This window comes from Canis lupus, chromosome 8 (assembly GCF_048164855.1).
Source record: "Canis lupus baileyi chromosome 8, mCanLup2.hap1, whole genome shotgun sequence".
NCBI lineage: Eukaryota > Metazoa > Chordata > Mammalia > Carnivora > Canidae > Canis > Canis lupus.
In genome coordinates, this window is record NC_132845.1 from 46,652,497 (window position 1) to 46,676,842 (window position 24,346).

General features: G+C 39.3%; 1 protein-coding gene across 8 annotated transcripts in view; it reads right to left on the bottom strand.

Annotated features, from left to right (window-relative positions):
• Window positions 1-750: 750 nt before the first annotated feature.
• Window positions 751-24,346, bottom strand: part of GSPT1 (G1 to S phase transition 1) — a 40,381-nt gene continuing 16,785 nt past the window's right edge. For all 8 annotated transcript variants that reach the window (XM_072835829.1, XM_072835826.1, XM_072835827.1 and 5 more), the window contains exons 5-15: window positions 23,651-23,684; window positions 20,879-20,956; window positions 18,276-18,456; window positions 17,509-17,663; window positions 17,172-17,312; window positions 15,721-15,814; window positions 14,759-14,839; window positions 8,749-8,922; window positions 7,542-7,631; window positions 7,194-7,362; window positions 751-5,461 (exon numbers count right to left, since the gene is read on the bottom strand). In XM_072835829.1, coding sequence (XP_072691930.1) covers window positions 5,409-5,461; window positions 7,194-7,362; window positions 7,542-7,631; window positions 8,749-8,922; window positions 14,759-14,839; window positions 15,721-15,814; window positions 17,172-17,312; window positions 17,509-17,663; window positions 18,276-18,456; window positions 20,879-20,956; window positions 23,651-23,684 — 1,250 coding nt within the window. In that variant the 3' untranslated portion in view covers window positions 751-5,408. The remainder of the gene's footprint in view (window positions 5,462-7,193; window positions 7,363-7,541; window positions 7,632-8,748; window positions 8,923-14,758; window positions 14,840-15,720; window positions 15,815-17,171; window positions 17,313-17,508; window positions 17,664-18,275; window positions 18,457-20,878; window positions 20,957-23,650; window positions 23,685-24,346) is intronic.

Genomic DNA, 24,346 nt, shown 5'->3' on the forward strand with positions numbered 1-24,346 from the left:
GTGATACAGCTATTTTTTTTTTTAAGATTTTACTTCTATTAGGGCACCCCTGTGATACAGCTATTAAGCACCTCTCACCTGTTTGGTGTTTTTTTTTTTTTAAACTTTTTTTAAAGATTTAAAAATTTTTTATCTACTTATTCATGAGAGACACACACACACAGAGAGAGAGAGGCAGAGACACAGGCAGAGGGAGTCCCCTGACTTGGGACTCGATCCCGGGACTCCAGGATCAGGCCCCGGGCTGAAGGCGGCGCTAAACTGCTAGAGCCACCGGGGCTGCCCTGTGTGGTGGTTGTTAAGACTCAGTCACCTACAGGGCCCCTGGAAGTTGTCAGTTAAGCCTCTGACCGTTGGTTTTGGCTCAAGTTGTGATCTCAGGGTCTTGAGATGGAGCCCCGCATGGGGCGACAAGTTCAGTGAGTTTACTCTTCTGCCTCCCTCTCCCCTGCATCTGCTCTATCAAATAAATCTTAAAAAAAAAAAACAAAAAAACAAAAAAAACAAGCAAGCAAGCTCACATAAGACTGAACAAAGCTTTGCATACCATGTGCAGGGAGACCACGCATTTGTCAGTCCCTCACGTGATCCGGGTCATTAGATCCCTCCAGATCCACTGGGAGATGGTCCTGGTACCTGACCCAGCAGGAACCCAGCTGGTACCTGTTCCCAATCAGGAACTGAACAGAGGACCACTGAGGCCCTCGGGCATGATACAGTACAGGCGACTGTAAACAGACAGACAAGTCCTTCAAAAGGGAAGATGACAATTTTTATTGTTATTACAAAAGCAAGTTCTTTTAACTTCAGTCATGTGAATAATTGCAAGAGCGGCTAAGGGCTTCATCCTCACACAGGCACCAAGTCAGGCACAGTAGGTAGCTACAAATCATAAGAAAAAGGTTTCTTGACCTTGGATCCCCACAGTTCCTACCTAGTCTGCCATACTTTGGAATTAGGTTCAGAACCTCAGCAGAGCTACTCCCTTCCCTTGAATTCTCTGGGTTTTTTTGTTTAAAAAAAAAAAAAAGAGCCTAGGTATTGACCTATGCTGTTCTAGTAAAAACTAGTCACTAAGTCCTGGCCTGAGAGAGATCCACATTTCCTTTAGAGCAGAACAAACTAGGTAACTAAGGTGAGTTGACTTCCGAGAGTGGCTCCCTGGGGAGTCCTAAAGTAGACAGGCCCTCGGGGCTGACCTCGGTCACCTGAAGCACGAGGATGGTCACCGGAGGAGCGCAGGAGCTCAGCTCCAGCACACTCTTCCCGGGCGGCAGGAAAGGAGGTAGCAGGGACTCGGGCTGACATCTGGAGCGCTAAGCGAATGTGCCTGGCAGAGGGAAGCCTCAGGAAGCACAAAACATCATTCCACCTTTGCCGTCCACAAATCTGAGGTTTCCGTGTTAAGTTTTAAAGGGCACAGTGGCATGTGTGGTGAGGCAGAAAAGACGGTTCCCATTCTAGGGGCTGCTCGAGAAATCCCAATTTTCTGCCTAATCAGACATGGTGCCTACCTGCTTTTCCCTTATGTTGGAGAACGTCAAGGTTCTAATCTCCACTCCCACACCTCCGGGCCCTTAGAACATTCCCTAGTAAACAACTCAGCTAGCAGATTACTGTTTCAAGGAAGCATAAGATTAGAGGTATGTGAAAAGTGTATTTATTGAAGGGAAGACTCAGTATGTTCCAGGATCCTGAAAATCAAGACTATCCTAGAACCAAAACCATCACAAGTTGAACCAATCTATCCGACCTGAATTCTGGCAGTAAATTGGTTCAAATGGAATCCACTGAACTATCACGGGAAAAAAAAAAACAAACAGTCCCTATTCCACTTACTAGGAAATCTAATATAACCAACTGACTGCTAAATTTAAACCTAGTAATAAGTCTTTTGAGTTGTGCATGTATAATTACATTTATTTCACAAGCTGCTGCCATGGCAAGATCTCTAAAGAAACAAAGCATGAATATATCAGATGGCATTTTGCTAGAATCACTGAAAAGTTAGCGGGAGGAAATAGAAGCCACGTTATCTGGAGACAGAAAATCGTCCCCTGAATCCTGCTGATTGCTGTCTACCTCGCGTGTGTCTGTGAGAGGATTAATGGCACGTTTACTCTGATAAGGTAGGCCAACACTGTACAGAACGTCGCGTCGTTCTCCAGGCCGCTGGAGTGCAATGACCACAATTTTCAAAAGTTTCCAAGGGTTCAGAGTCGCCTGATGTTTAGAGTTGTCGTAAAAACTATTTGCCCTTCGGCTACCTTACATCTGTCCCCAGAGCCACGAAGCCACCTTTCACGTGGTGGCGGCCTGTGAGGAAGTCCGTGCCAACGAGGAGAGAAGCTGAAGTGCTGCCCCATGGGACAGTCATCACAGACCTTGGGGTAGTGACAGCTGTGACTAAGTCTTCCTGAAGATGCCAGGGAGTTTAGCTGACTTTTTTTCAAGAGTTCGTCATGGAAGCAGTTTTTGACCATAGGTCCGCCTTTTTCTTGGGTTGCAAAACTGCATCTGATTGAAAGCATGACCCCACATCTCTGCAGCACTTGAGCTGAGAGGGTGCCAGGGACTGTCCGACTGCACCCCCTTGAAAGTCCATCCCACACTGAGAACGCAGTTCTTGTCGCTTAGGGAACTAGCAGGCAAGTACGAGTTCCCTCTTGTTACAGTGAACCACCTGTACTTTAACAATTTACAGAGTTTTTACATTCAGTTATCACATATTTCAAGACTTTCAGTTCCAAACAAAGAAATATACAAGGGCTTAAGTATTCAAGAACACTTTACTATTTGTCACTTAATTTCATGGCAATACATACTCAGTCCAACTCTTCTGGTTTGATTTTACATTGGTTTTCGCTGGATATAAGTCCTTTTTGCAAATTAAAAACAAGAAATAGATGCTGTATTTTCCCCTCTCCCACAGCAGTAAAGGTTTAAAGTGGCAATTACTTCAGATGTTCATTAATGATACCTTTATTCTCAATTCATTAATTTAAAAAACTATAAATAATCTAGCATGACAGTTGTATACAGAACATTAAAGTAAAAAGATGCAAAGAAAGTTGTGATTCTAAGTCTAGATTCTAAGATCTATGCTAAAGCTGGAGGAAGAAACGTTTGGGTCCATATTACCCTCATCTGCAGCCAGTCAGCCTACGTTTGCACTGTCAGCCACACCCACAGTCCATCAGCACAGGACCTTGCACTGCTCTCTGCAGAGGCCCAGCATCACATGCTGCCAGTTCACGCCAGACACTGAATTTCCTCATCCAGATCACCAGCCAGGGTGAACTAGGAGTTAAAATGCATCAATTCTGAGAATACTTCCTAAAGAACTTCCAAGCCCATATTTAACAGTGCGTTTTTTTTTTTTCATGATTAAGTAATCATTTGCACAAATGTGTAAAAGAATCCAATGAAATTTATATTTCATAATCTTTTCTATTTTAGAGCTAGACCCTTTACAGTTGGTATCCATGTCGTTTTGCTGGAGTCTTGGCAACATGCACATAATATTCTAAAATTGTAAATGTTTTAATAGCAAACAGAACTGGTTTTTAAAAATATGCTCGATTTAAAAATGGAAATCTATTTTTGGAAATAATTTCAACAACTCTTGAACTTTTAAAGATTCATTAAAATCCAAGCAATTGCTATTTTGTTCCTATTAACTTGGAAGTACAAAAAGAGTCATTATGTACTGATTAAAGCTCCCGTATTTCCCAGAAAAATAAAAGCCCAGAGATTTTGCTGACATAATAAAATTTAGCTAAATTTCATGCAATTTAATAGCCGTGAGTATAGTTATAGGAAGCTGTAGGACAATAACTTTGCTCTGTCCATAAGATATAGCACCATTCATGAAATGAATGGTAATTCTATAGTTAAGAGAACAGGATTAGATTGTTTTATGCTTTGTGACTGGAAACAGTCTGACTAGGCTTTTCTTTTCTGAGGGAAGGGACTTGTCATTAAATGTACAATTACAAAAGTATCTTATTTAGAGATAAACCACAGTCTAAAAGAGGCCGTCTTTGATACATGATATCCCTCAAAATCAAGGGGGGCCGTCCAATAAACCCAAAAAGTGGCTCTTCCATTTCCCACTCATTCTCATTAAAAATTTCAAAGTCCTGTCAGTTATAGTAGAAAGTCAGCCTTCAGTCTAAAAACCACAGCCATGCTCCATTGTGGTTCGTCCAAATAACAGTTTAGCAAATTTCAGCTTTAAGAAAACAGTCAATTTCAAGTAACTGAGAAAAACTTCGATACTGTGCTTGATTCTACACATCACTGTTAACTTTAGTCTGTGCAGATTTGGATGGTTCTAAATAGGTGTTCCTTTAGTGGCCGGATGAGATTTAGCTTTAAACCAGCAAGAATCATCCAGCCTTTAAAATTACTGATACAAATAGTAAAGGAGTAATTTGCAGAACTGGCACTTGCAATGGATAGTTTTCATACTAGATGCATGCAGCTCTTATAAATGCTAAAGGAGGCATTTCTGCCAGGTCTCAACATGCTTGCTTTATTGCAAATCCCACTAATTTAACACGGTAATGGAATTTTCTGTAGGGGTACTTTTGTTACATTTTACTAATAAAAATGACAGTACACTGTTCTTTTTTAAAACAGCCTACTGTGTTGAAGAAACCGTGTTGAATATAAATTGGCAGGAAACAGCTGGCAGACCTACTACTACAGCAGCGTCCCAGCGCCATACAGGTGTTTGATTGGACATATGCACTAACCACCAAAGGAAGGGGCCAAACTAACGCTTTCCTTTATACAAACTTGCACAGCGTTTGGAAATGCCTCATTTAAAGTAGTGGGGAGGGAAGAGTTTAGAAAAGTCCAAGTCATAAAATGTACTCAATTACTTGGTAAGTTAAAAAGCTAATGCAACAATGTTACATCCAGATAAAAAACGTTATTCAAAAGCAATTCAAATACCGAAAAGGATTTCAAATTGAATATTTTATTAACATGGTAGTTGTCTCTATAACATGTGCACACACTCGCACACTCAGAATGATCTGCCTGGGGGGAAAAAAAGACTAAGTATGCCTAAGGGGAAAATGAAAAATAAAAAAATTCCTGTAAGTTTTCATTATTGTAGGCAATTGTGTCCACATCACTTACAAAGCTATTGCCAAATCTGTCCAAGGAAGCAGAGTTTGGGAGGGGAAGGAAAAAAATCTGGGGGAAAATTCAACAGTGGCATAGCAGAGCTCTCAATATGAGAAAGCTGACATAATGTGGACTTTTGCTGTGGATTTTGTCTTTGCAAAATATGGGGAGAAGTTTGTCAATGGGCAGAAAATAAGAGAAGGCGGTGTGAAGTAGGCTTTTGCAGTCAATTTTCCTCACAGTATTGTGCAGGGTCATCAAGAAAATGCTTAGTCTTTCTCTGGAACCAGTTTCAGAACTTTCCCAATTGCAATGGTTTTACCTAGAAATGAAATTTAAAAAACAGAAACAAAAACCCTTTTCAGTAGTTAACAGCAAGGCTACATAAGGTATTCAAGCTTATTATTTTTTAAATCATAAAATTATTGTCCACAATGTAAATACTAATTAACTGGCTCTTCCACCAAAGTCATGATTTCTTAGTAGGTGTCTTTTAATAAATGGGTCTCTAGAGGGTAGGGGGAGCTGAAAAGAAGCTTATCCTTTCCTATATCACAAACCTAAGCCTGGACAAGTAAAATGTGGAATGTCCGAACCACGGAATAGTATTTGGCAATAAAAAAGAACTAATTACATGCCAAGTTTAAAAAACTAGACACTAAAGACCACAAATTGTATGATTCTATTTATATGGCATGCCCAAAAAAGGCAAACAGAGAAAGATCTGTGGTTGGCTAGGGATAGGAACACCAAGTGACTGTAAACAGGTATAGGAGTTTTTTTAGATGTTCTATGTGTTCTAAATATAAAATGTGGTGATGGTTGTACAACCCTGTAAATAGATTAAATTCATTAAACTGTACACTTAAAACAAATCCATTTCAAGGTATATACATGAACTCAATAAAGATGTGAAGGAGGAGTTCTCAGTTCTATTTATTATAAAGGGTAGAAATACCACAAGGTCATGTGAAAAACCTAAAAGGCCAAGCTACCTTTTAGGAAAAAAACAACTCTGGGATTAAACATTCTTGCTACTTTCTATCCACCGGATTTTGTCAGATTCTAATTGGTAACTAAGTTTCTCATTTTGTTAAGTTAACAGGACAAACCCAAGTAACCAGGTTTGCCATTACCAAGAAGATTTTTAAGATAAGGACTTCAAAATAAAGTAAATACTGTCTCTGTACAGATTCCTCTGAAATAAGGTGGAGGAGGTGTAGTGCTTGTCACAGCTCCTGACGTGCAGGAGACCCAGAGTAAGTTTTCTGTAGAACAGAAATGGAATGAACACATGAGGTGCTGATTCTATATTTCAACTGAACCACAATGTTTTAATGTAACACTTTCCACACTCTTAAAATAGTTATCTAAATTAGAAATATTAATGATCCACAGAGAAACATTTAATAAGAGCCACTTTGTTTTCCTGCTACCAAAAGTTTCATGGCCACAACATAGGAAAAAGCAGAGCTGTTCAGATTCACTCAGAACTAGGGAGAAATGGACACCCACACAAAAAAACGTAACATTAAATAAACCTGTATAAAAATCAGGTGCTTCTGAAAAAAAAAAAAAAAAATCAGGTGCTAACAGACCATTAATGTATGTGTTTCATGCTCCCGACATCAGTGTAGTGAATGTTTATTATATTTGATTTTAAAGTGTCTCCTGACCACAAAAATGCCAAGGTTTCTACTTCGGAGGCTTGCATGGCGAAAACTTGCCTTACAGGCTTAAGCCCTTCAAGATGGGCTTTAAGCACACATAGTACAAAGGATTTCACCATAGAAATGTCTCATTTAGTAAATAAAATAACTCTCAAAGCCCACTACTTGCAAATTATCAAAATTAAGATTCTTAATCTACAGCATACTGTTACAATGCATGGTCGGTTCTGTCTGTTCAAACCACTCAACTCATGAAACATTTATTACAGGAACATAATACAGAACACGCATCCAAGTTTTCTATGAACTTGTGACGTGCACCGTACTTGGATGGAACAAACTCGCATCCTAGAGATGCTACTAGGCAGCAGTGTAAATGCTTACCCTCGTCTCTTAAGGTAAAGCGCCCCATCTGAGGGAAGTCTTTAAAGGTCTCAAGGCAGATGGTTCCTGCTGTCCTTAAGCGGGCGATGCATACTTGATCTTGTTTCACAAAACGGGGTCGAGTCTTACTTTTTTCTCCTGATTTTTTGTCTACCAAGCAGATTAAGGCCTAGCCAAGAAAAAGGGAGGAGATCAGAATGCCAAATAAGAGAATCTTTAGGACAAGGAGTACAAATAAGAGTACATTACTGTTGCCGATCAGAAATTATCAAGATAGTCTTTAAACACATAAACAAAAAACCCCAATTAACTTAATTAAAGACTCACTGTTAATTAATTAAGACTCACTGTTATTTCGACTTCCTCAATACAGGTGTGAATATGCAGCACCGCATTATAACCTGGGCAGATGATGGATTTGTGCTCTATAATCACTATCTGTCAAACAAAAAAATTCACATCTTTATCCGTGGGGTAAAAAAAGAACAGAATGTTCTCTAGTGCCATATAGTACCACAAGAATATGGAACTCAGTCTCAACTTAAGTTATTTTTGAATTAGAAGTGCTGGGTCAGGTCGCCTGATATCCAAGCATGAACTCTGATATCCTTACCCTACTTATCTTCTTGGCCAGACCCAAACTTTAGAAACCTATCAGGCAGACTCATTCTTCTCTGAGAAGCCTCTTTCTTCCTAAGAATTTAAGGTAATCACTGCCACTACAGCTACTTTTGTTTTGTTCCAGATGTGAACTTCTCATAATTTTATCCAGTTTTCAATATCTAAGATCCAGTAAAAGTAAACAACCTTGGGGATCCCTGGGTGGCTCAGCAGTTTAGCACCTGCCTTCGGCCCGGGGTGTGACCCTGGGGTCCCGGGATCCAGTCCCGCATGGGGCTCCCTGCATGGAGCCTGCTTCCCCCTCTGCCTGTGTCTCTGCCTCTCTCTCTGTGTCTCTCATGAAAAAATAAATAAAATCTTAAAAAAAAAAAGTAGACAACCTTGTATCCAAGCATCAAAATCTAACTTGTCATCATAGCTGGTTACAGAACTCAAAAATTCTGAGCTACACCAATCATCAACTCTGTTATTCTTCTGTGGAAGTCAGGTTGCTAATAACAGAGAAATTGTGTTTTCCTGTCTGGAAAGGTACTTACCCTGAATGAGCAGACACACCCTGATTTCCAAGGCAACTGTGTTCTATTTCAGGGGAAAGACACCTTGAGCAAAATTCAAAAGGAACGTGGTGTGCCTAGCTGGCTCAGTCAGTAGAGCATGTGTCTCAATCTCGGGGTTGTGAGTTCAAGCCCCACATTGGATGTGGAGCCTACTTCAAAACCAATGAAGTAGATAAACAAATAAAATAAAAAGGAACTTATAAAAAATACCACCTCTTAAAGACCTCATGTGTGAGATCTACATCATGGTTGTCGTAATATGGTAGGATTTCAATTCCCCCCCTACACAGTGGTATGTCACCAATCAGGACAAAAGGGATTTAAATTCTAATTTCATTTAGACAGTAGAGATCACTCAATTACAATAACTAGTTTACCTGGGCATCAAATGTGCGTCCAGAATGACAAAGATTATTAGGATCACAAAGTATGAATCCCGGAAGAATCTCCTCCTCTTCAATTCCTTTCAGTCTGATTTTGAGGTTTTCACCTGGGGCTACAGAATCAGTTTCTACATCATCAGAAAGGATTCCGAGAACTTCCACATTGTGCTAAAAAAAACAAAACAAAACAATAAATGCAAGCCTGGAGGATTTCTGACATTCACTGCTCAGCAGAACATGAAGTGATCTGAATGTTCATTTTTTTTTTTTTAAGATTTTTATTTATTTATTTATGAGAGAGACAGAGAGAGAGAGAGGGGGGCAGAGACACAGGCAGAGGGAGAAGCAGGCTCCATGCAGGGAGCCCGACGTGGGACTCGATCCCGGGTCTCCAGGATCACACCCCGGGCTGCAGGCGGCGCTAAACCGCTGCGCCACCGGGGCTGCCCTGAATGTTCATTTAAAGACTTGCAGGTCACATTTTTCTGAGATCATGTATTAGCCAAAACACTTACTTGAATATGAAACTTCATTACATTTGTATGACATGAACTTAATGAAAATCATATCCTAGAAATATGAACTGCCAATTAAAATATTAATTTGGGGGGGTGGGGGTGACTGGGTAGCAGGCACTGAGGTGGGCACTTGACGGGATGAGCACTGGGTGTTATTCTATATGTTGACAAATTGAACACCAATAAAAAATAAATTTATTTTAAAAAATAAAAAATAAAATATTAATTTGGCTTAATATCATATCCTAATAATTTCCAAATTGAACACAGTATAAACTAGCATTTGCCTTATCTTTTCAAAATTAAAACATTAAGTCTAACATCTAGATTTTAATTTTACGAATGTCGTTATTATGATTAGATTCTAGGATTTAATAGCACAGCTTCTATTACCCATCAATTCCAAATATCTGAAGAATGTGCTTCTCAAAAGATACGTGAACAATTAAGCTTTAAAAGAACACAGACGGGATCCCTGGGTGGCGCAGCGGTTTGGCACCCGCCTTTGGCCCAGGGCGCGATCCTGGAGACCCGGGATCGAATCCCACATTGGGCTCCCGGTGCATGGAGCCTGCTTCTCCCTCTGCCTGTGTCTCTGCGTCTCTCTCTCTCTCTGTGACTATCATAAGTAAATAAAAATTTAAAAATAAATAAATAAACAAACAAACAAACAAACAAACACAGACTATTTAATGGGTACAGAGTTTCCTTTGGAGTGATGAAAATGTTCTAGAACCTCATAGTGGTGATGACTGTGAAGCTTAATAAATGTCACTAATGGTAAAATTTTTTTAAAAATTTTTTTTAAAATTTTTATTTATTTATGATAGTCACAGAGAGAGAGAGAGACGCAGAGACACAGGCAGAGGGAGAAGCAGGCTCCATGCACCGGGAGCCCAATGTGGGATTCGATCCCGGGTCTCCAGGATCGCGCCCTGGGCCAAGGGCAGGCGCCAAACTGCTGTGCTACCCAGAGATCCCACTAATGGTAAAATTTACATTATTTTACCAATTATTAAAAAAAAAGCATAGAGATGGTAGAACATGTTAAAAGCAATACCCACAAGTGCTCCCTTATTTTACTCCATTTCTTCCCTTGGAAATTCATATTGTTAAAACACATACCACAAATAAACAGCCCTCATGACAAAATAAACTATTTCACGCTGGTAGATAAACAGTGGAGAATCCAGAATCGTTATCCTCCAGAATTCTACAGTCTGTCACTTGTTAACCTCTAGTAGTCTCTCCCCTCTTCACCAATAATGGTCTCCTTTCCCAAAAGGCAGCTTATACCTTACTGATACCTACTGAAGTTCATTCCAAGAAGTGAAACAGAGCCATATTTGTTAGCTAAATTCTTTCCAGTAACAGGACAAAAGGGCAGAAACCAGGAGTTCCCCCATAGACAAACTAAGCAAGTACTGTAAACTACTTTTTGCCCAATCTAGTATAACAATCCCTCTCTCCAAACGCGGTCTTCTCTGGCTAAGTACAATAGTTACTCTAATCTTTTAATTAATCCATAGTTTCAAAAATTAAGACAGAACAAATTCTCTTGGTTTATGAAAGGTAATGAGGATTTTGCCTGTTCTAAGTACCTCACAAAAGTGGAATCATAGGAGCGCCTGGGTGGCTCAGTTGGTTAAATGACTGACTCTTGGTTTTGGCTCAGGTCGTGATCTCAGGGTCATGAGATCAAGCCCGGCGTTGGGACTCTGCACTCAGCACAGAGTCCACTTAAGGCTCTGTCTCCCTCTTCCCCTTCAAGATAAATCTTAAAAAAAAAAAAAAAAAATTGTGGAATCATACATTATTTATCTTTTTGTGACTGGCTTATTAATTCACTTAGCACAATGCCCTTGACGTTCATGTTGTACCATGGGTCAGAATTTCCTTCCTTTTTAGGCTGAATAATATTCCACTGTATGGATATATCACATTCTGTTTATCTACTTATCCATCAATTGACATGATAGGTTGCTTCCCCATTTAGCTTGTGTGAATAATGCTATTATGAACATGGGTTCTGAGGTCTGCTTTCCATTCTTTTGGGCACATATCCTGAAGTGATACTGCTGGATCATATAATTATTCCATTTTTAAATTTTTCTGAGGAAACATCATTATGTTTTCCACAGCGGTGTGCAGTTTTACATTCTCACCCACAGTTCCAATTTCTCCACATCCTCACCAACATCTGTTATTTTGTTTTTTTGATGGGTACGAGGTGTTATCTCGTTGTGGCTTTCATTTGCATTCCCCTAATGATTAGAGATGAGATCTTTTCATATGCTTGTTGGCTGTTTGCACATCTTCGGAGAAATGTTTCAGTCCCTTGCTTATTTTTTAGTCAGGTTGTTAATTTTGTGGTTGAGTTATAGTTCTTGATATATTCTGGATTTAACCCCTTATCAGATTTATGATATACAATTACTTTCTCCTATTTCGTAGGTTACCTACCCATTAATTTTTTATCCTAAGATAGTTTGGCATCTGAGTCTCTTAAAATATTTAATTCCATTCCACTGAGACTCAGCAGGACTAACAAGAACTGAGTCATCAAGGCTTGCCTACCAGCTGCAGGCAAGGCTACACTGACCTGCCTGGTCATCAGTATTAAGTCCCAGCTCCCGCAGAAAAGCTGTAACTAGTCTAGCCTGGCACTCAGTCCACTTGCTCTTAGTGAATTGTACTTTTCTTTCTATTGTGGTAGAACACTCATATAAAATTTACCTTTTACAAATATTTTACATATTACAACTCCATGGCATCTGGTTGGCATTCACAATATTATACAACCAATACCAGTATCTCGTTTCAAAACATCCTCATCATCCCAAAGGAAACTGTGCCTTCATTCAGGTCACTCCTTATTCTTCATCCCCTAGCCTCTTGCAACCCCCAATCTGCCTTCCTTCCATCACCATGACCAAACTACTTCTGTGACTGCCCTATGAACTAGGATTCATGATAAGCATTTTCATTCAATTGCCAATGACCTTCCAGTTGCAGCTATAAATACCTTAGTAAAAAGATCCTATGATAGGCTACTCTAATCTCCAGTGAATAAGGCATCAAAAAACCTCAAAGTATAATTTGTAAGATGCCAATTATACCTAAACCTTACACTGACGATGGATACCTTTTCTTATTTACTGTGCCTGGATTGAGGACTGGTGAAGACATTCTCACTGAAATCTAACAAAATCTCTATATGGAGGTTTTTTGTTTGGTTTTGGTCTAAAAAGGTTTACTTATTTATTATGGAGAGAAAGAATATGCACAAGTGGGGGAAGGGCAGAGAGAAGGAAAGATGCAGACTCCATGCTGAGGGCAGAGCCCCATGCAGGGCTGTATCCCACGACCCTGACACTCAAAATGACTGAGTCACCAGATGCCCCACTATTTGGAGGTTCTGATGGCAGAGGTCTGCTTTCCTACATAAATATCTCAGAAGAGGGAAGCCCGGGTGGCTCAGCGGTTGGCACCACCTTTGGCCCAGGGCCAGATCCTAGAGACCTGGGATCGAGTCCCACGTCGGGCTCCCTGCATGGAGCCTGTTCTTCCCTCTGTCTGTGTCTCTGCTTCTCTTTCTCTCTGTGTTTCTCATGAATAAATAAGTAAAATCTTAAAAAAAAAAAAACAAAAACCTCTCAGAAGCTGTGAGAAGGCCCTTTTGGAAAATAGGTAACGGTTTCTCAAGTAATATGTCTGTAATTATCAGCAACTGAGCAGCCAAAAATAACACAAAGGTAAGTTCAATGGAGACTTTACAGGTTTTAATAAAACCCTCTCCAATAATAAATTACAAAAAGATAGGAAGATTAGGGACCCATTTATGATAAAGGCAAATTCTCTTCTCTCAAAACAGATTAGGACTATAAATTGGGCACATTTTATAGTAGCCAATATAATAATACAAGAAAAAAAAAAGAAAGCAGGGGCATCTGACTTTAGGTCAGGTCATGATCTCAGGGTCCTGGAATCAAGCCCCATATCAGGCTCCCTGCTCAGTGGGGAGTCTGCTTGTCCCGCTTTCTCTGCTCCTCCCCCGCTCATGCTTTCTTTCTCTCAAATATATAAATCTTAAAAAAAAATAAAAATTTTGGGCAGCCCGGGTGGCTCAGCGGTTTAGCGCCGCCTTCAGCCCAGGGCCTGATTCTGGAGACCCAGGATCGAGTCCCACGTCAGGCTCCCTGCATGGAGTCTGCCTGTGTCTCTGCCTCTCTGTGTCTCTAATGAGAAAATAAATAAAAATATTTTAAAAAATAAAAATAAAAATTTTAATTTTAAGGGAAAAAAAAGAAAATGAATTATATCATGATTAAGCCTGAGTTTTCATCCTGGACTCACTTGCTAATTCTTTTTTTTTTTTTTTTTTTTTTTTTTAAGATTTTATTTATTCTTAGAGAGAGAGGAAGAGAGAGAGAGGAGAGTGAAAGACACACACAGGCAGAGGGAGAAGCAGGCTCCATGCTGGGAGCCTGACGTGGGACTCGATCCTGGGACTGCAGGATCACTCCCCAGGCAGAAGGCAGGTGCTAAACCGCTGAGCCACCTGGGCTGCCCTCACTTGCTAATTCAGTGTGTTAACAGAAACAAGTCACTGAACCACTCAGGATCTCAGTAAAAGTATGGAGGTAAAGTTCTCTTGAGGATACATCTTTTAGCTCTAACATGGTACTAATACTGGCCCTTCCCCATCTGTCATTGGATAACTCTAACACTCTATCTTCTTCTTTTTTAAAGGTGTTCTAAAAATAAAAAAATAAAAAAAATAAAAAGGTGGGTTTTTTTATTTATTTTTATTTATTCATTTATTCAAGAGAAACACACACACACACAGAGAGATAGGCAGAGACACAGGCAGAGGGAGAAGCAGGCTCCATGCAAGGAGCCCGACGTGGGACTCAATCCTGGGCCTCCAGGATCACACCCTGGGCTGCAGGCAGCGCTAAACCGTTGTGCCACTTGGGCTGCCCCACACCATATCTTCTGTACTAAATTTTGTACTTGACATTAATAAAACATAATCCTGAATCTTAAAGTCTCCTCTCCTCTCCTTTCCCTTTCTTTCTTTCTTTTCTTTTTTAAGATTTTATTGGGATCCTAGGTGGCTCAGCAGTTGAGCATCTATCTCCCTTCAGCTCAAGGCATGATCCCGGGGTCAGGGATCAAGTCCTGCATCGGGCTCCTTATGGGGAGACTGCTTCTCCCTCTGCCTCTCAATCTCTGTCTCTCATGAATAAATAAAATCTCATGAGAGACAGAGAGAGAGAGAGGGGCAGAGACATAAGCAGAAGAAGACTAGATGCCAGGACCCCAGGATCATGACCTGAGCCAAAGGCAGATGCTCAACCACTAAGCCACCCAGATGCCCCCTAAAGTTTCTTTTCATGGAAACCCTTAACTTTTTGAAAAGTTCTCTTTGAGAATACTTTCAAAAGAAAGTCTAAATGAGAAAGAGCATTACTAACTCTTACCTTGTTTGGCATCATCACAAGCTGCTGGCCTTTACAAATAGATCCTGATTCCAGCTTTCCCAGGACCACAGTGCCCATATCCTGTTTAAATTTGAAATAAAAAACTAAGTTACAGACTTTTGTTACTATTCTACAATAGTTCAACAACCCAAAGTGAAATCTTATGGGGCTTACTCAGAAAATCTTTAGTTCAAGTGGTAGAATGGTTAGGATTAATCTTAAATACAAGCTAAGTAAAAAATATATTATCTGTGTCATTAGCATATGTGCAATTATAATACTAGTAATACTAGTAAGTATGTAGGTCTAAGATCTTTTAAGACCCCCCCCAAAAAAAAAAAAAAAAAAAAAAACATGGTACCAGAAACAGCACAAATTTTTACATCTGAAGATCTCAATTATTTGTTTAAATTCTGGTTCGTTCAAAAATCTAAGCCTGCTTCCTCATGTGTAAAATTGGAAAAACACTTGTTTAAGAAATTTAGCATGGAGCTAATGAAAGAATTATTTGAGGAGGTCAAATATTACATACTGACAAACCCTTTTTTTTTTTTTTTTTTTTCATACTGACAAACCTTTAAAAAAGAAAACTCACTTTGAAAATCAAATTAAACATAATAAAGCTTATTTTTTAAAGACTAACATCTAATATTGGTGAGGCTATGATAAAACCAGCACTCATATGCTGCGGGCAGTACTTGGGAAGGCTGCTGGTCAATATTCAGCAACTTTAATGTGCAAATTCTTTGACTCCAGCAGTTTTACTTGTAGGACTTTCTCTCTAAAAAATGATCATTGGCTCACTGAGAAAACAGCTTAAACTAAATTAGGATCCATCTACACCACTAAATAACATTAAGAGACATCTATGCTATGTTGTTATTCGGATTGTTTTGTAACTTAATACACAAAACAATGATTTCACCTCCCATAAATCCCAATCTCTTGAACATTCTGGGTACCTTGTACTTATCCACAATTGGCAGCCTGATTGGTCCATCAACTGATCTATTGAAGTTTGGCAAATTATCCAGATATGGAATAAACGGTAATCCACTGAGAACATAACAATATCCATTAAAGAGAATCAACATAAATGTCAAAATTTTAAGAAGTTACATGACCGTAACTTTATATGAAAAACAGTTATAATACTTTCATTCTACCCACATACTCTTCTCATTCAACTGATTTTTTAAAAGATTTTATTTATTTATGTATTCATGAGAGGCACAGAGACAGGCAGAGACACAGGCAGAGGGAGAAACAGGCTCCCTGTGAGGAGCCCAATGTGAGACTTATCCCAGGACCCCAGGATCATGACCTGAGTCAAAGGCAAACAATCACTGAGCCACCCAGGTGCCCCCCCCATACAACTGATTTATTATTCGGTTCATGCCCTTCTTTCCTCAGAAAACCAAAAATATAACAAAATAGCCTATAAATATAATGAAAAAGCTTCCCCAACAACTTACTTTATTAAAATTAGAAACATTTTCTAGTAAATGGCTTACATTTTGTAATAAAAGAACTACATTCTTTTTTTTTTCTTTAGGGAGAGAGAGCATGAGCACTGGGGGAGGGGCAGAGGGAAGAGAATTTTTTTTTTTAGATAGTATTTGTTTAGAGAGTAGGGGGAGGGACAGAGAGATAGAGTATCTCAAACCAACTCCAAGCTGAGCACTCCAAGCAGAGCCCAACATTGTCTGAGATCATGACCCAAGCTGAAATCAAGAGCCAGATGCTTAACCAACTGAGCCACTCAGGAGCCCATAAAATGACTACATTCTATTACTTAATTCCTAAGGACTTTTCCAGCTCTCAAATCAGGATTCTATAAAATAATTTCCCCTTATTTTTTTTAAAGAATTTTATTTATTTATGATAGTCACACACACACACACACACAGAGAGAGAGAGAGAGAGAGAGAGAGAGAGAGAGAGAGAGGGGGGCAGAGACACAGGCAGAGGGAGAAGCAGAATCCATGCACCGGGAGCCCGACGTGGGACTTGATCCCGGATCTCCAGGATCGCACCCTGGGCGAAAGGCAGGCGCTAAACCGCTGTGCCACCCAGGGATCCCTAATTTCCCCTTTAAAACTACAGTATAGGAATTGGGAAGCTTTACTGCCAAGATAGCAATGCTCCCCCAAATTCATCTACAGACTGAGTATAATCCCTATTAATAATCCCAGCTGCCTATCAACACATATTGACAAGTTGATCCTAAAACCTGTTATGCCTCAAAGGATATCATCAAGAAAGTGAAAAGACAGTAACAAAAAGACAATCCAATTAAAAAATGGGCAAAAGTCATGGTATTTTTAAAAACCACAGTTACTTACAGTTATCGTTTTCTGATATTACTTATAACGACGTAAAGTTTTTCTAAAAAGAAGCAAAGGTTACTTACGTGTACCAAGGACAGAAATCTGATTGCTCTTTTAGATTCGCTCCAGTGAGTCCTGAGCAGGGCATAAAGTGAATGTCCTTTTTGGGATTGAAGCCAACCTTTTTCAAAAATGGCACTAGTTTCTCTTTACATTCTTCGTATCTATGAATATTTATAAATAACTCAATTGTAATAGAAAGCAAGGGAACTCTGGTTTTATTATTAAACAAATTAAGGTTTAAGAAAAACCCGAGGGGGGGGGGAAGAAAAACCCCAGGGGGAAAAAGGATACAGTAGCAAAACCATCCTTTATTCCACTTACGTGTCTGTAAAATCTAGTAAGACTGGCAAAACTTACCTCTCATTGCTCCAATTTACCGTTGGATCATCCATCTTATTGATGAGCACAATTAAGTGTTTGACACCTGCCGTCTTTGCCAACATTGCATGTTCTCTTGTCTGTCCGCCTTTTTCAAATCCAGTTTCAAACTCTCCTTTTCTAGCAGAGATGACCTATTCCAAGAAATCCGACAGTTTATTTTTAAACACTCAGGTATATAGCCCTTGAGCAGTGAAACAGCTTTCCTTTCAGTTTTATCAGGTTTTTGCAAGAAAATAAAAGTACGTTAATTATACCCTGCAGGCTTTTGAATGTCACAATGTCTAAATGGCTTAAGATTTTGGTAAATGTTTCTTCCGATCCCCCAATTAAAAAAAAAAATCTAGTATGCCTTTATATTTTGCGATTCAAACATGTATGTGACAGTGTTGGTACAGTGACAAAACAAACAAAAACTCTGCAAAATGACTGAGGCCTTAAGAAAACAGATAATTTCTCCCTCAGCTGTGTATCCACAGCACATGTGGTATGTACAAAGCAAACCCAGCTTGGCATTTAGTGGACACGGAGATCTGACAGTCATAGATAGATAATGACGAGGTAGAGAAAACATTAAGTGAATCCCATTATAAAGATTTGAGCAGATGAGTGAGACAAAAGTAAAATTTGTGACTGTATATAACTCATTGCAACCTCAATTTTAACTCTGAGGATAAACTCAAATACTTAACACTGAAATGGGGCTGCTCACAACCACACAAGTGAATTGGAAAGGTCTTTCTTACCAGTACAGCCAAATCTGCTTGAGAAGCACCACCAATCATATTTGGGACAAAACTCTTATGGCCAGGGGCATCCAGAATTGTGAAATGCTTCTTTTCTGTTTCAAAATAGGCACGGCCCACTTCTACTGTTTTACCCTTGTCTCGTTCTTCCTGATTTGTGTCTAAGGCCCAAGACAAATACCTGAAATAATTTTAAAATAAGATTAAGATTGCTAAGAATGTATGTTTTTATGATATTCTTCTACCACTTTATACCAAGGTATAATGGTATATATTCTTATACCACATTATACCAAGGTATAATGATGACATTGATGACATCCAGCTTTATGTGCAGCATACATTTAAATCAGGAACAGGACAGGGACACTTGGTTGTTTTAGTCGGTGGAGTACGCAACTCTTGATCTCGGGGTTGTGAGTTTGAGCCCAAAGTTGGGTGTAGAGATTACTTAAAAATTTTTTTAATCTTTAAAAAAAAAAAAAAAAATCACAAGGGATACCTGGGTGGCTCAGCAGTTTAATGCCTGCCTTCAGCCCAGGGCATGATCCTGGAGTCCCAGGATGGAGCCGGCTTCCCACAGCCTACGTCTCTGCCTCTCTCTGTTTCTCATGAATAAATAAATTAAATCTTAAAAAAAAAAAAAAAAAATCACAAATAGGACTGAGTAGAAATTAAAATCGAGTGAATAAAATTTGAATTATTATGATTCAAACACTTGGAGCTCTTAGAAATATCTAGTCATTTACAGGTATCCTGATTTTTTAAAGTTCACATTATACCACTTGGCTTTTACAGAAGACCTACATTAGAAAAACAAATTAAAAAAAAACAAAAAACAAAAGACCTACATTGTAACTGCTTTTGCTAACAGAGACATCTGAAGATGATTTTTTTTTTAATGCAGGGCTCAATCCCAGGACTGAGATCATGACCTGAGACAAAACTAAGAGTCAGATAGCGTCCAGTGTTTGCTCTGCAGCGAGCTATCATAGAAGCAGTGTGCACCCTGAGCAGTGAAGAGTGGCGTCCTCAAGCCCTTCCAGCTCTCCCCAGGAACTACACAAAGCACCTCTGCATCAAAATGCCATTGCTCTGAACCATGTCTGGGAACATCTGTGCTTTATGTCCATTTATTCTGTACATCCCTTAGTAAGATGAGTCCTTAGATATCAGAAAAGCCTAATATTCTCTGGGTCTGGTAATGCTCAAAAATTTTTTCCATAAAAACTAATGACAATCACTTCTTTGCTTTATGCCACTTTGGTTTACACAATGTTTCAAAGAAATGCTCTACTCTTACATAGCAGAGAAATTCTGTATATATTTTTTACTTTTATTTTTTAAAGGAGGCTCCATGCCCAGCATGGAGCCCAGTGCAAGACTTGAACTCATGACCCTGAGAGATCAAGACCTAAACTGAGATCGAGAATCAGATGCTCAAATGACTGAACCACCCAGGTGCCTCAAACCTATATATATTCTATAAGCAAACAGTATTTATGAAAACAAGCTGACAACATACACAGGAAGACTACTTTGTACCAAGGTCAATATGACTGGGAGCTTTTATGATCATCTGGCACAAAGTATAATACAAATAATAGCTATCTAAGGATGTTTTCAAAAGTGAAAGCCAAAAAAAAAAAAAAAAAAAGTGAAAGCCAGTAACCACCATTTGGGAGCAATGGGTTACTTGGTAAAAATCATTTCAGTGTTTCTTTGCCATGTGAAGATGATTCATGTAAGTTCAAACCATTCAGAATAAGTGTTATTTTAGATTACCTCATCATCTGTATTTCACTGTATGTAATCCATTTTTTTTAGTATAATGATGATCTTTTCCCTTAATACAGAGGAATACAATTTAAAAAACAACAAAAGCCATGAATGTCCCAAATAAATCTAACTTAAAAAAAAAAAAGTGAGATTAGCAACAAAAAACTGACCCTTTTTCTCACCAAAGGCAACCCCTATCAATAATTCTGTCCATTCTTTTTTCTTTCCAGTGTTTATTTACATCATTAATGATAATATTTTTTTTTTAATTTTTTTTTTATTTATTTATGATAGTCATACAGAGAGAGAGAGAGAGGCAGAGACATAGGCAGAGGGAGAAGCAGGCTCCACGCACCGGGAGCCCGACGTGGGAATCGATCCTGGGTCTCCAGGATCGCGCCCTGGGCCAAAGGCAGGCGCCAAACCACTGCGCCACCCAGGGATCCCTAATGATCATATTCTAAGTACTATCATGTCACCTCCTTTCTCTCCAAATTCCACTGTAACTTAAGCTCCACTTCTGGGTATTATAAATTCCAAAAATGCAATTTTTTAGTGGTTATGTAATGACCCTATTAAATGGATGGTTTAGAATTTATCCAACAAGTGTATTACTAGACATATGAATGTTCTCAAATGCTCCCGTACAAGTTTTGAAGTCATCAGGAGCTGATCCACTTTGTAGAATAAGGGGAAAGGAAACTTCTCCTTCGTTATGACACCACTTTAGACCTCATGCACCTACACCTTAGTAGACTACAATAGTATTAAGTAGGCAGTGTTTCCTTAAAAGTAATTTATAGTGCCATAAAAGTTTATTATACCAAGTTTCTCTGTTTTTCTCTTTAGCTTCTCTTTCGTATTTCTCGAGTGTCCTTTTGTCAACCATTCCGGTCAAATACCTGGAAACAAAGGGAAAAGAAGTAAACAATTACAAATTATTCAGTGAAGTCATTTCAACTCTAAAGCTCTTTATAGTGGAAATTCAACTCCAGAAAACAGCTATTTTAAAATACAGGAACTGGACAGCCGGGTGGCTCAGTGGTTTAGCGCTGCCTTCAGCCCAGGGCCTGATCCTGGAGACCTGGGATGGAGTCCCAGGTCAGGCCCCTTGCATAGAGCCTGCTTCTCCGTCTGCCGCCACCCACCCCCACCTTTCTGTGTCTCTCATGAATAAATAAAATCTTTAAAAAATAAATAAAATACAGGAATCACTGATGGATGCTGATATCATAGAAAGTCTAAGAGGAAAAGATATTTACATAGTCTCAAATTCTCTCCCCTCCAGATAAAGGGGAAAAGTAATAACTTTACTGTGGAGAATCCTGGCAGACAACACATCAACCAAATAATCCTGGCTAAGACCATCAGCAGTAAAGTTCTCATATGGAGGGGCACCAGGGTGGCTCAGGGTTGAGTGTCTGCCTTTGGCTCAGGGCGTGATCCCGGGGTCCTGGGATTGAGTCCCACACCAGGCTCCCTGAGGGAGCCTGCTTCTCCCTCTGCTGATGTCTCTGCCTCTGTGTGTCTCTCATGAATAAATAAAATCCTTAAAAAAAAAAAAAAAAGTTCTCACATGGAGAACTGACATGAGGTACTCCTGATAGGATGGTCTGAGGAGAGTACAACATATCTCCTGTGTGACATTCTTGCCCAAATGTACAACGTCAATGTAACTGTGAAACACCTCAATAAGGAACCTACTAAATGGCACTCTTTAAATTCATGACAGTTGTGGAAGACGAGACTGCGGCAATGTCACAAGCTGAGAAAACTGAGAAGAGGGAACCAGAGGATGGAACTACTAAATGCCAGGTGGAATTCTAGAACCCAAAAAACCACATTCGAGGAGAAATTGGTGAAATTCAAGAGCCACAGCTTAGTTAGTAGTACTGTACCAATATTAACCATCTAGTTTTGAGGAGTGTACTACAGTTATTTAATATGTTAACACTAGGAAAGGCTGAATGAAAGGTATATGGGAACTTTGTTACTATTCTTGTAACCTTTCTGTAATTCTAAAATTATTTCAGAATAAAAATATTTTTAATTAATTTTATTTTTTAAAAAATGTTTATTGGATCCCTGGGTGGCGTAGCGGTTTAGCGCCTGCCTTTGGCCCAGGGCGCGATCCTGGAGACCCGGGATCGAATCCCACGTCGGGCTCCCGGTGCATGGAGCCTGCTTCTCCCTCTGCCTATGTCTCTGCCTCTCTCTCTCTCTGTGTGTGACTATCATAAATTAAAAAAAAAAAAAAAATGTTTAGTTACTCATGAGAAACAGGAGACAAAAAGGTAGAGACACAGGCAGAGGGAGAAGCAGGCTCCATGCAGGGACCCCAACGTGGGACTCGATCCTGGGTCTCCAGGATCATGCCCTGGGCCGAAGGCAGCACTAAACTGCTGAGCTACCCAGGCTGCCCAAATTAATTTATTTTAGAGAGAGAGTGTGAGTACAAGCGGGGGGAGGGGCAGAGGGACAAGGGGAGAGAGACATAGACTTCTTAATGAGCACAGAGCCCCATGCAAGGCCCTATCCCAGGAACTGAGATCATGACCTGAGCCAGAACCAAGAGTCAGACACTCAACTGACTGAGCCACACAGGTGCTCCCAGAATTAAATTTTTTTAAAGGGCAAATACAAATACTATATAAAAGAAGTGTTGTCCAACAGTCTTGTCCAGGCAATTAAGTCTTATTAATACACTTCAATATTTAATATTTTAAAAAATTATCAACAATTAAAATTTTAAAACAATTCCTTAGGAATGCTGAACTGCTTTCCTTGACTCATCCAAATCAAAGCTTCCTGTTGGAGCTTTCATTCATCTCTGTGTGTTCTCTGCAATCATCTACAGTGCATGTTCCTAGCCAGCTGAGCACAGAATCCTAGTGAAATGTCCATGAAAATTACAGCCCATAAGCAAAAAATATACGTTCTCCTAAAACACAAAAAATCAAATGGGCCCAACACTTCCATCCACAGAGCTTTAGTTAACGATTCCAATTTAACAGGGTTTTTTTTAGATATTTATTTATTTATTTATTCATTCATTCATTCATTCATTCATAGAGACACAGAGAGAGAGAGAGAGAGAGAGAGAGAAGCAGAGACATAGGCAGAGGGAGAAGCAGGCTCCATGCAGAGAGCCCGACATGGGACTGGATCCCGGGTCTCCAGAATCCGGCCCTGGGCTGAAGGCAGCGGTAAACCACTGCGCCACTGGGGCTGCCCTTAACAGCTTATTTTAAGGTCTGCAAACTAATATTTCTTACAATCTAGGTTTTATATTAGTTTTTATTAAAAAAAAAAAAATCTAACAGACAGCTTTTAGAAATACATTTAGTTAATGTTCCAGGACAGTCTGACAGTGATGACACAAGAATTCTAAGGAATGCCTAAATCTAATCAGAAACTACTAACAATGATCACATTGCAAAAATTCCTTCTTAACGTCAGCTTTCCTTACAGGTAATGTCTATCTATAATTTCTTCAGGTGACCTATTTTATTGTCTTTGAATTATTATATGTGTACAATGCCCAAAATTCATTCAATCAAGTTAACTCTATTATTTAACAAAAAATACAGACTTACATTATTTGTCCTCCAATGGTTGACTTGCCAGCATCTAAAAGTAACATCACCATCAAAGATAAATAAACCACAGATGTAAATGGAACAGAACAAAACAAAACAAAACCCGCTAAGTGCACTAACAGCATTGCTGACTAGCATATGTAATTACATAAATTCAGTTGCAAATGAAGCTGCCAAGACCCCTTGCAGCTCAACAATGACTTACTAGTGGAAAACAAGAACTTAGAACTACTTTACCTATAAGGAAGAATTTTTGAACAGATTGCTCTCTGACCTTCAGCGGAGAGCACAGCAGCAACAGAATATAAATTACCCAAGAGGAACCTCAGGGGAGAGCAAAAGTAGCCAAAGAGCTGTGAACTACATTTAGGTAGTCTGCCTTTCACTAATTTTAGCAAATATAGGTGTTCCTTTACACATTTCAAAGGAGTCCTTGCTACTAAAAAAGGAGTATGGTATATAACGTTATATTCAGGAGAAAGCAGAGATAAAGGGAAGGAAAAAAGGACACATAATTCTGTATTTTCTTCTTTCGATTTTGGGGCTAAGTCAGATGGCCAGGGAATATCTGAGTAAATTAAATGGGTTTCATTTTGTGCTAACCCAGCATCCAGAAGTCACTCCAAATTAATTTCCTATATCACTCAAAATTAGTTAGATGAAGCCCAAAAAATTAACAAATTAACTGGAGTT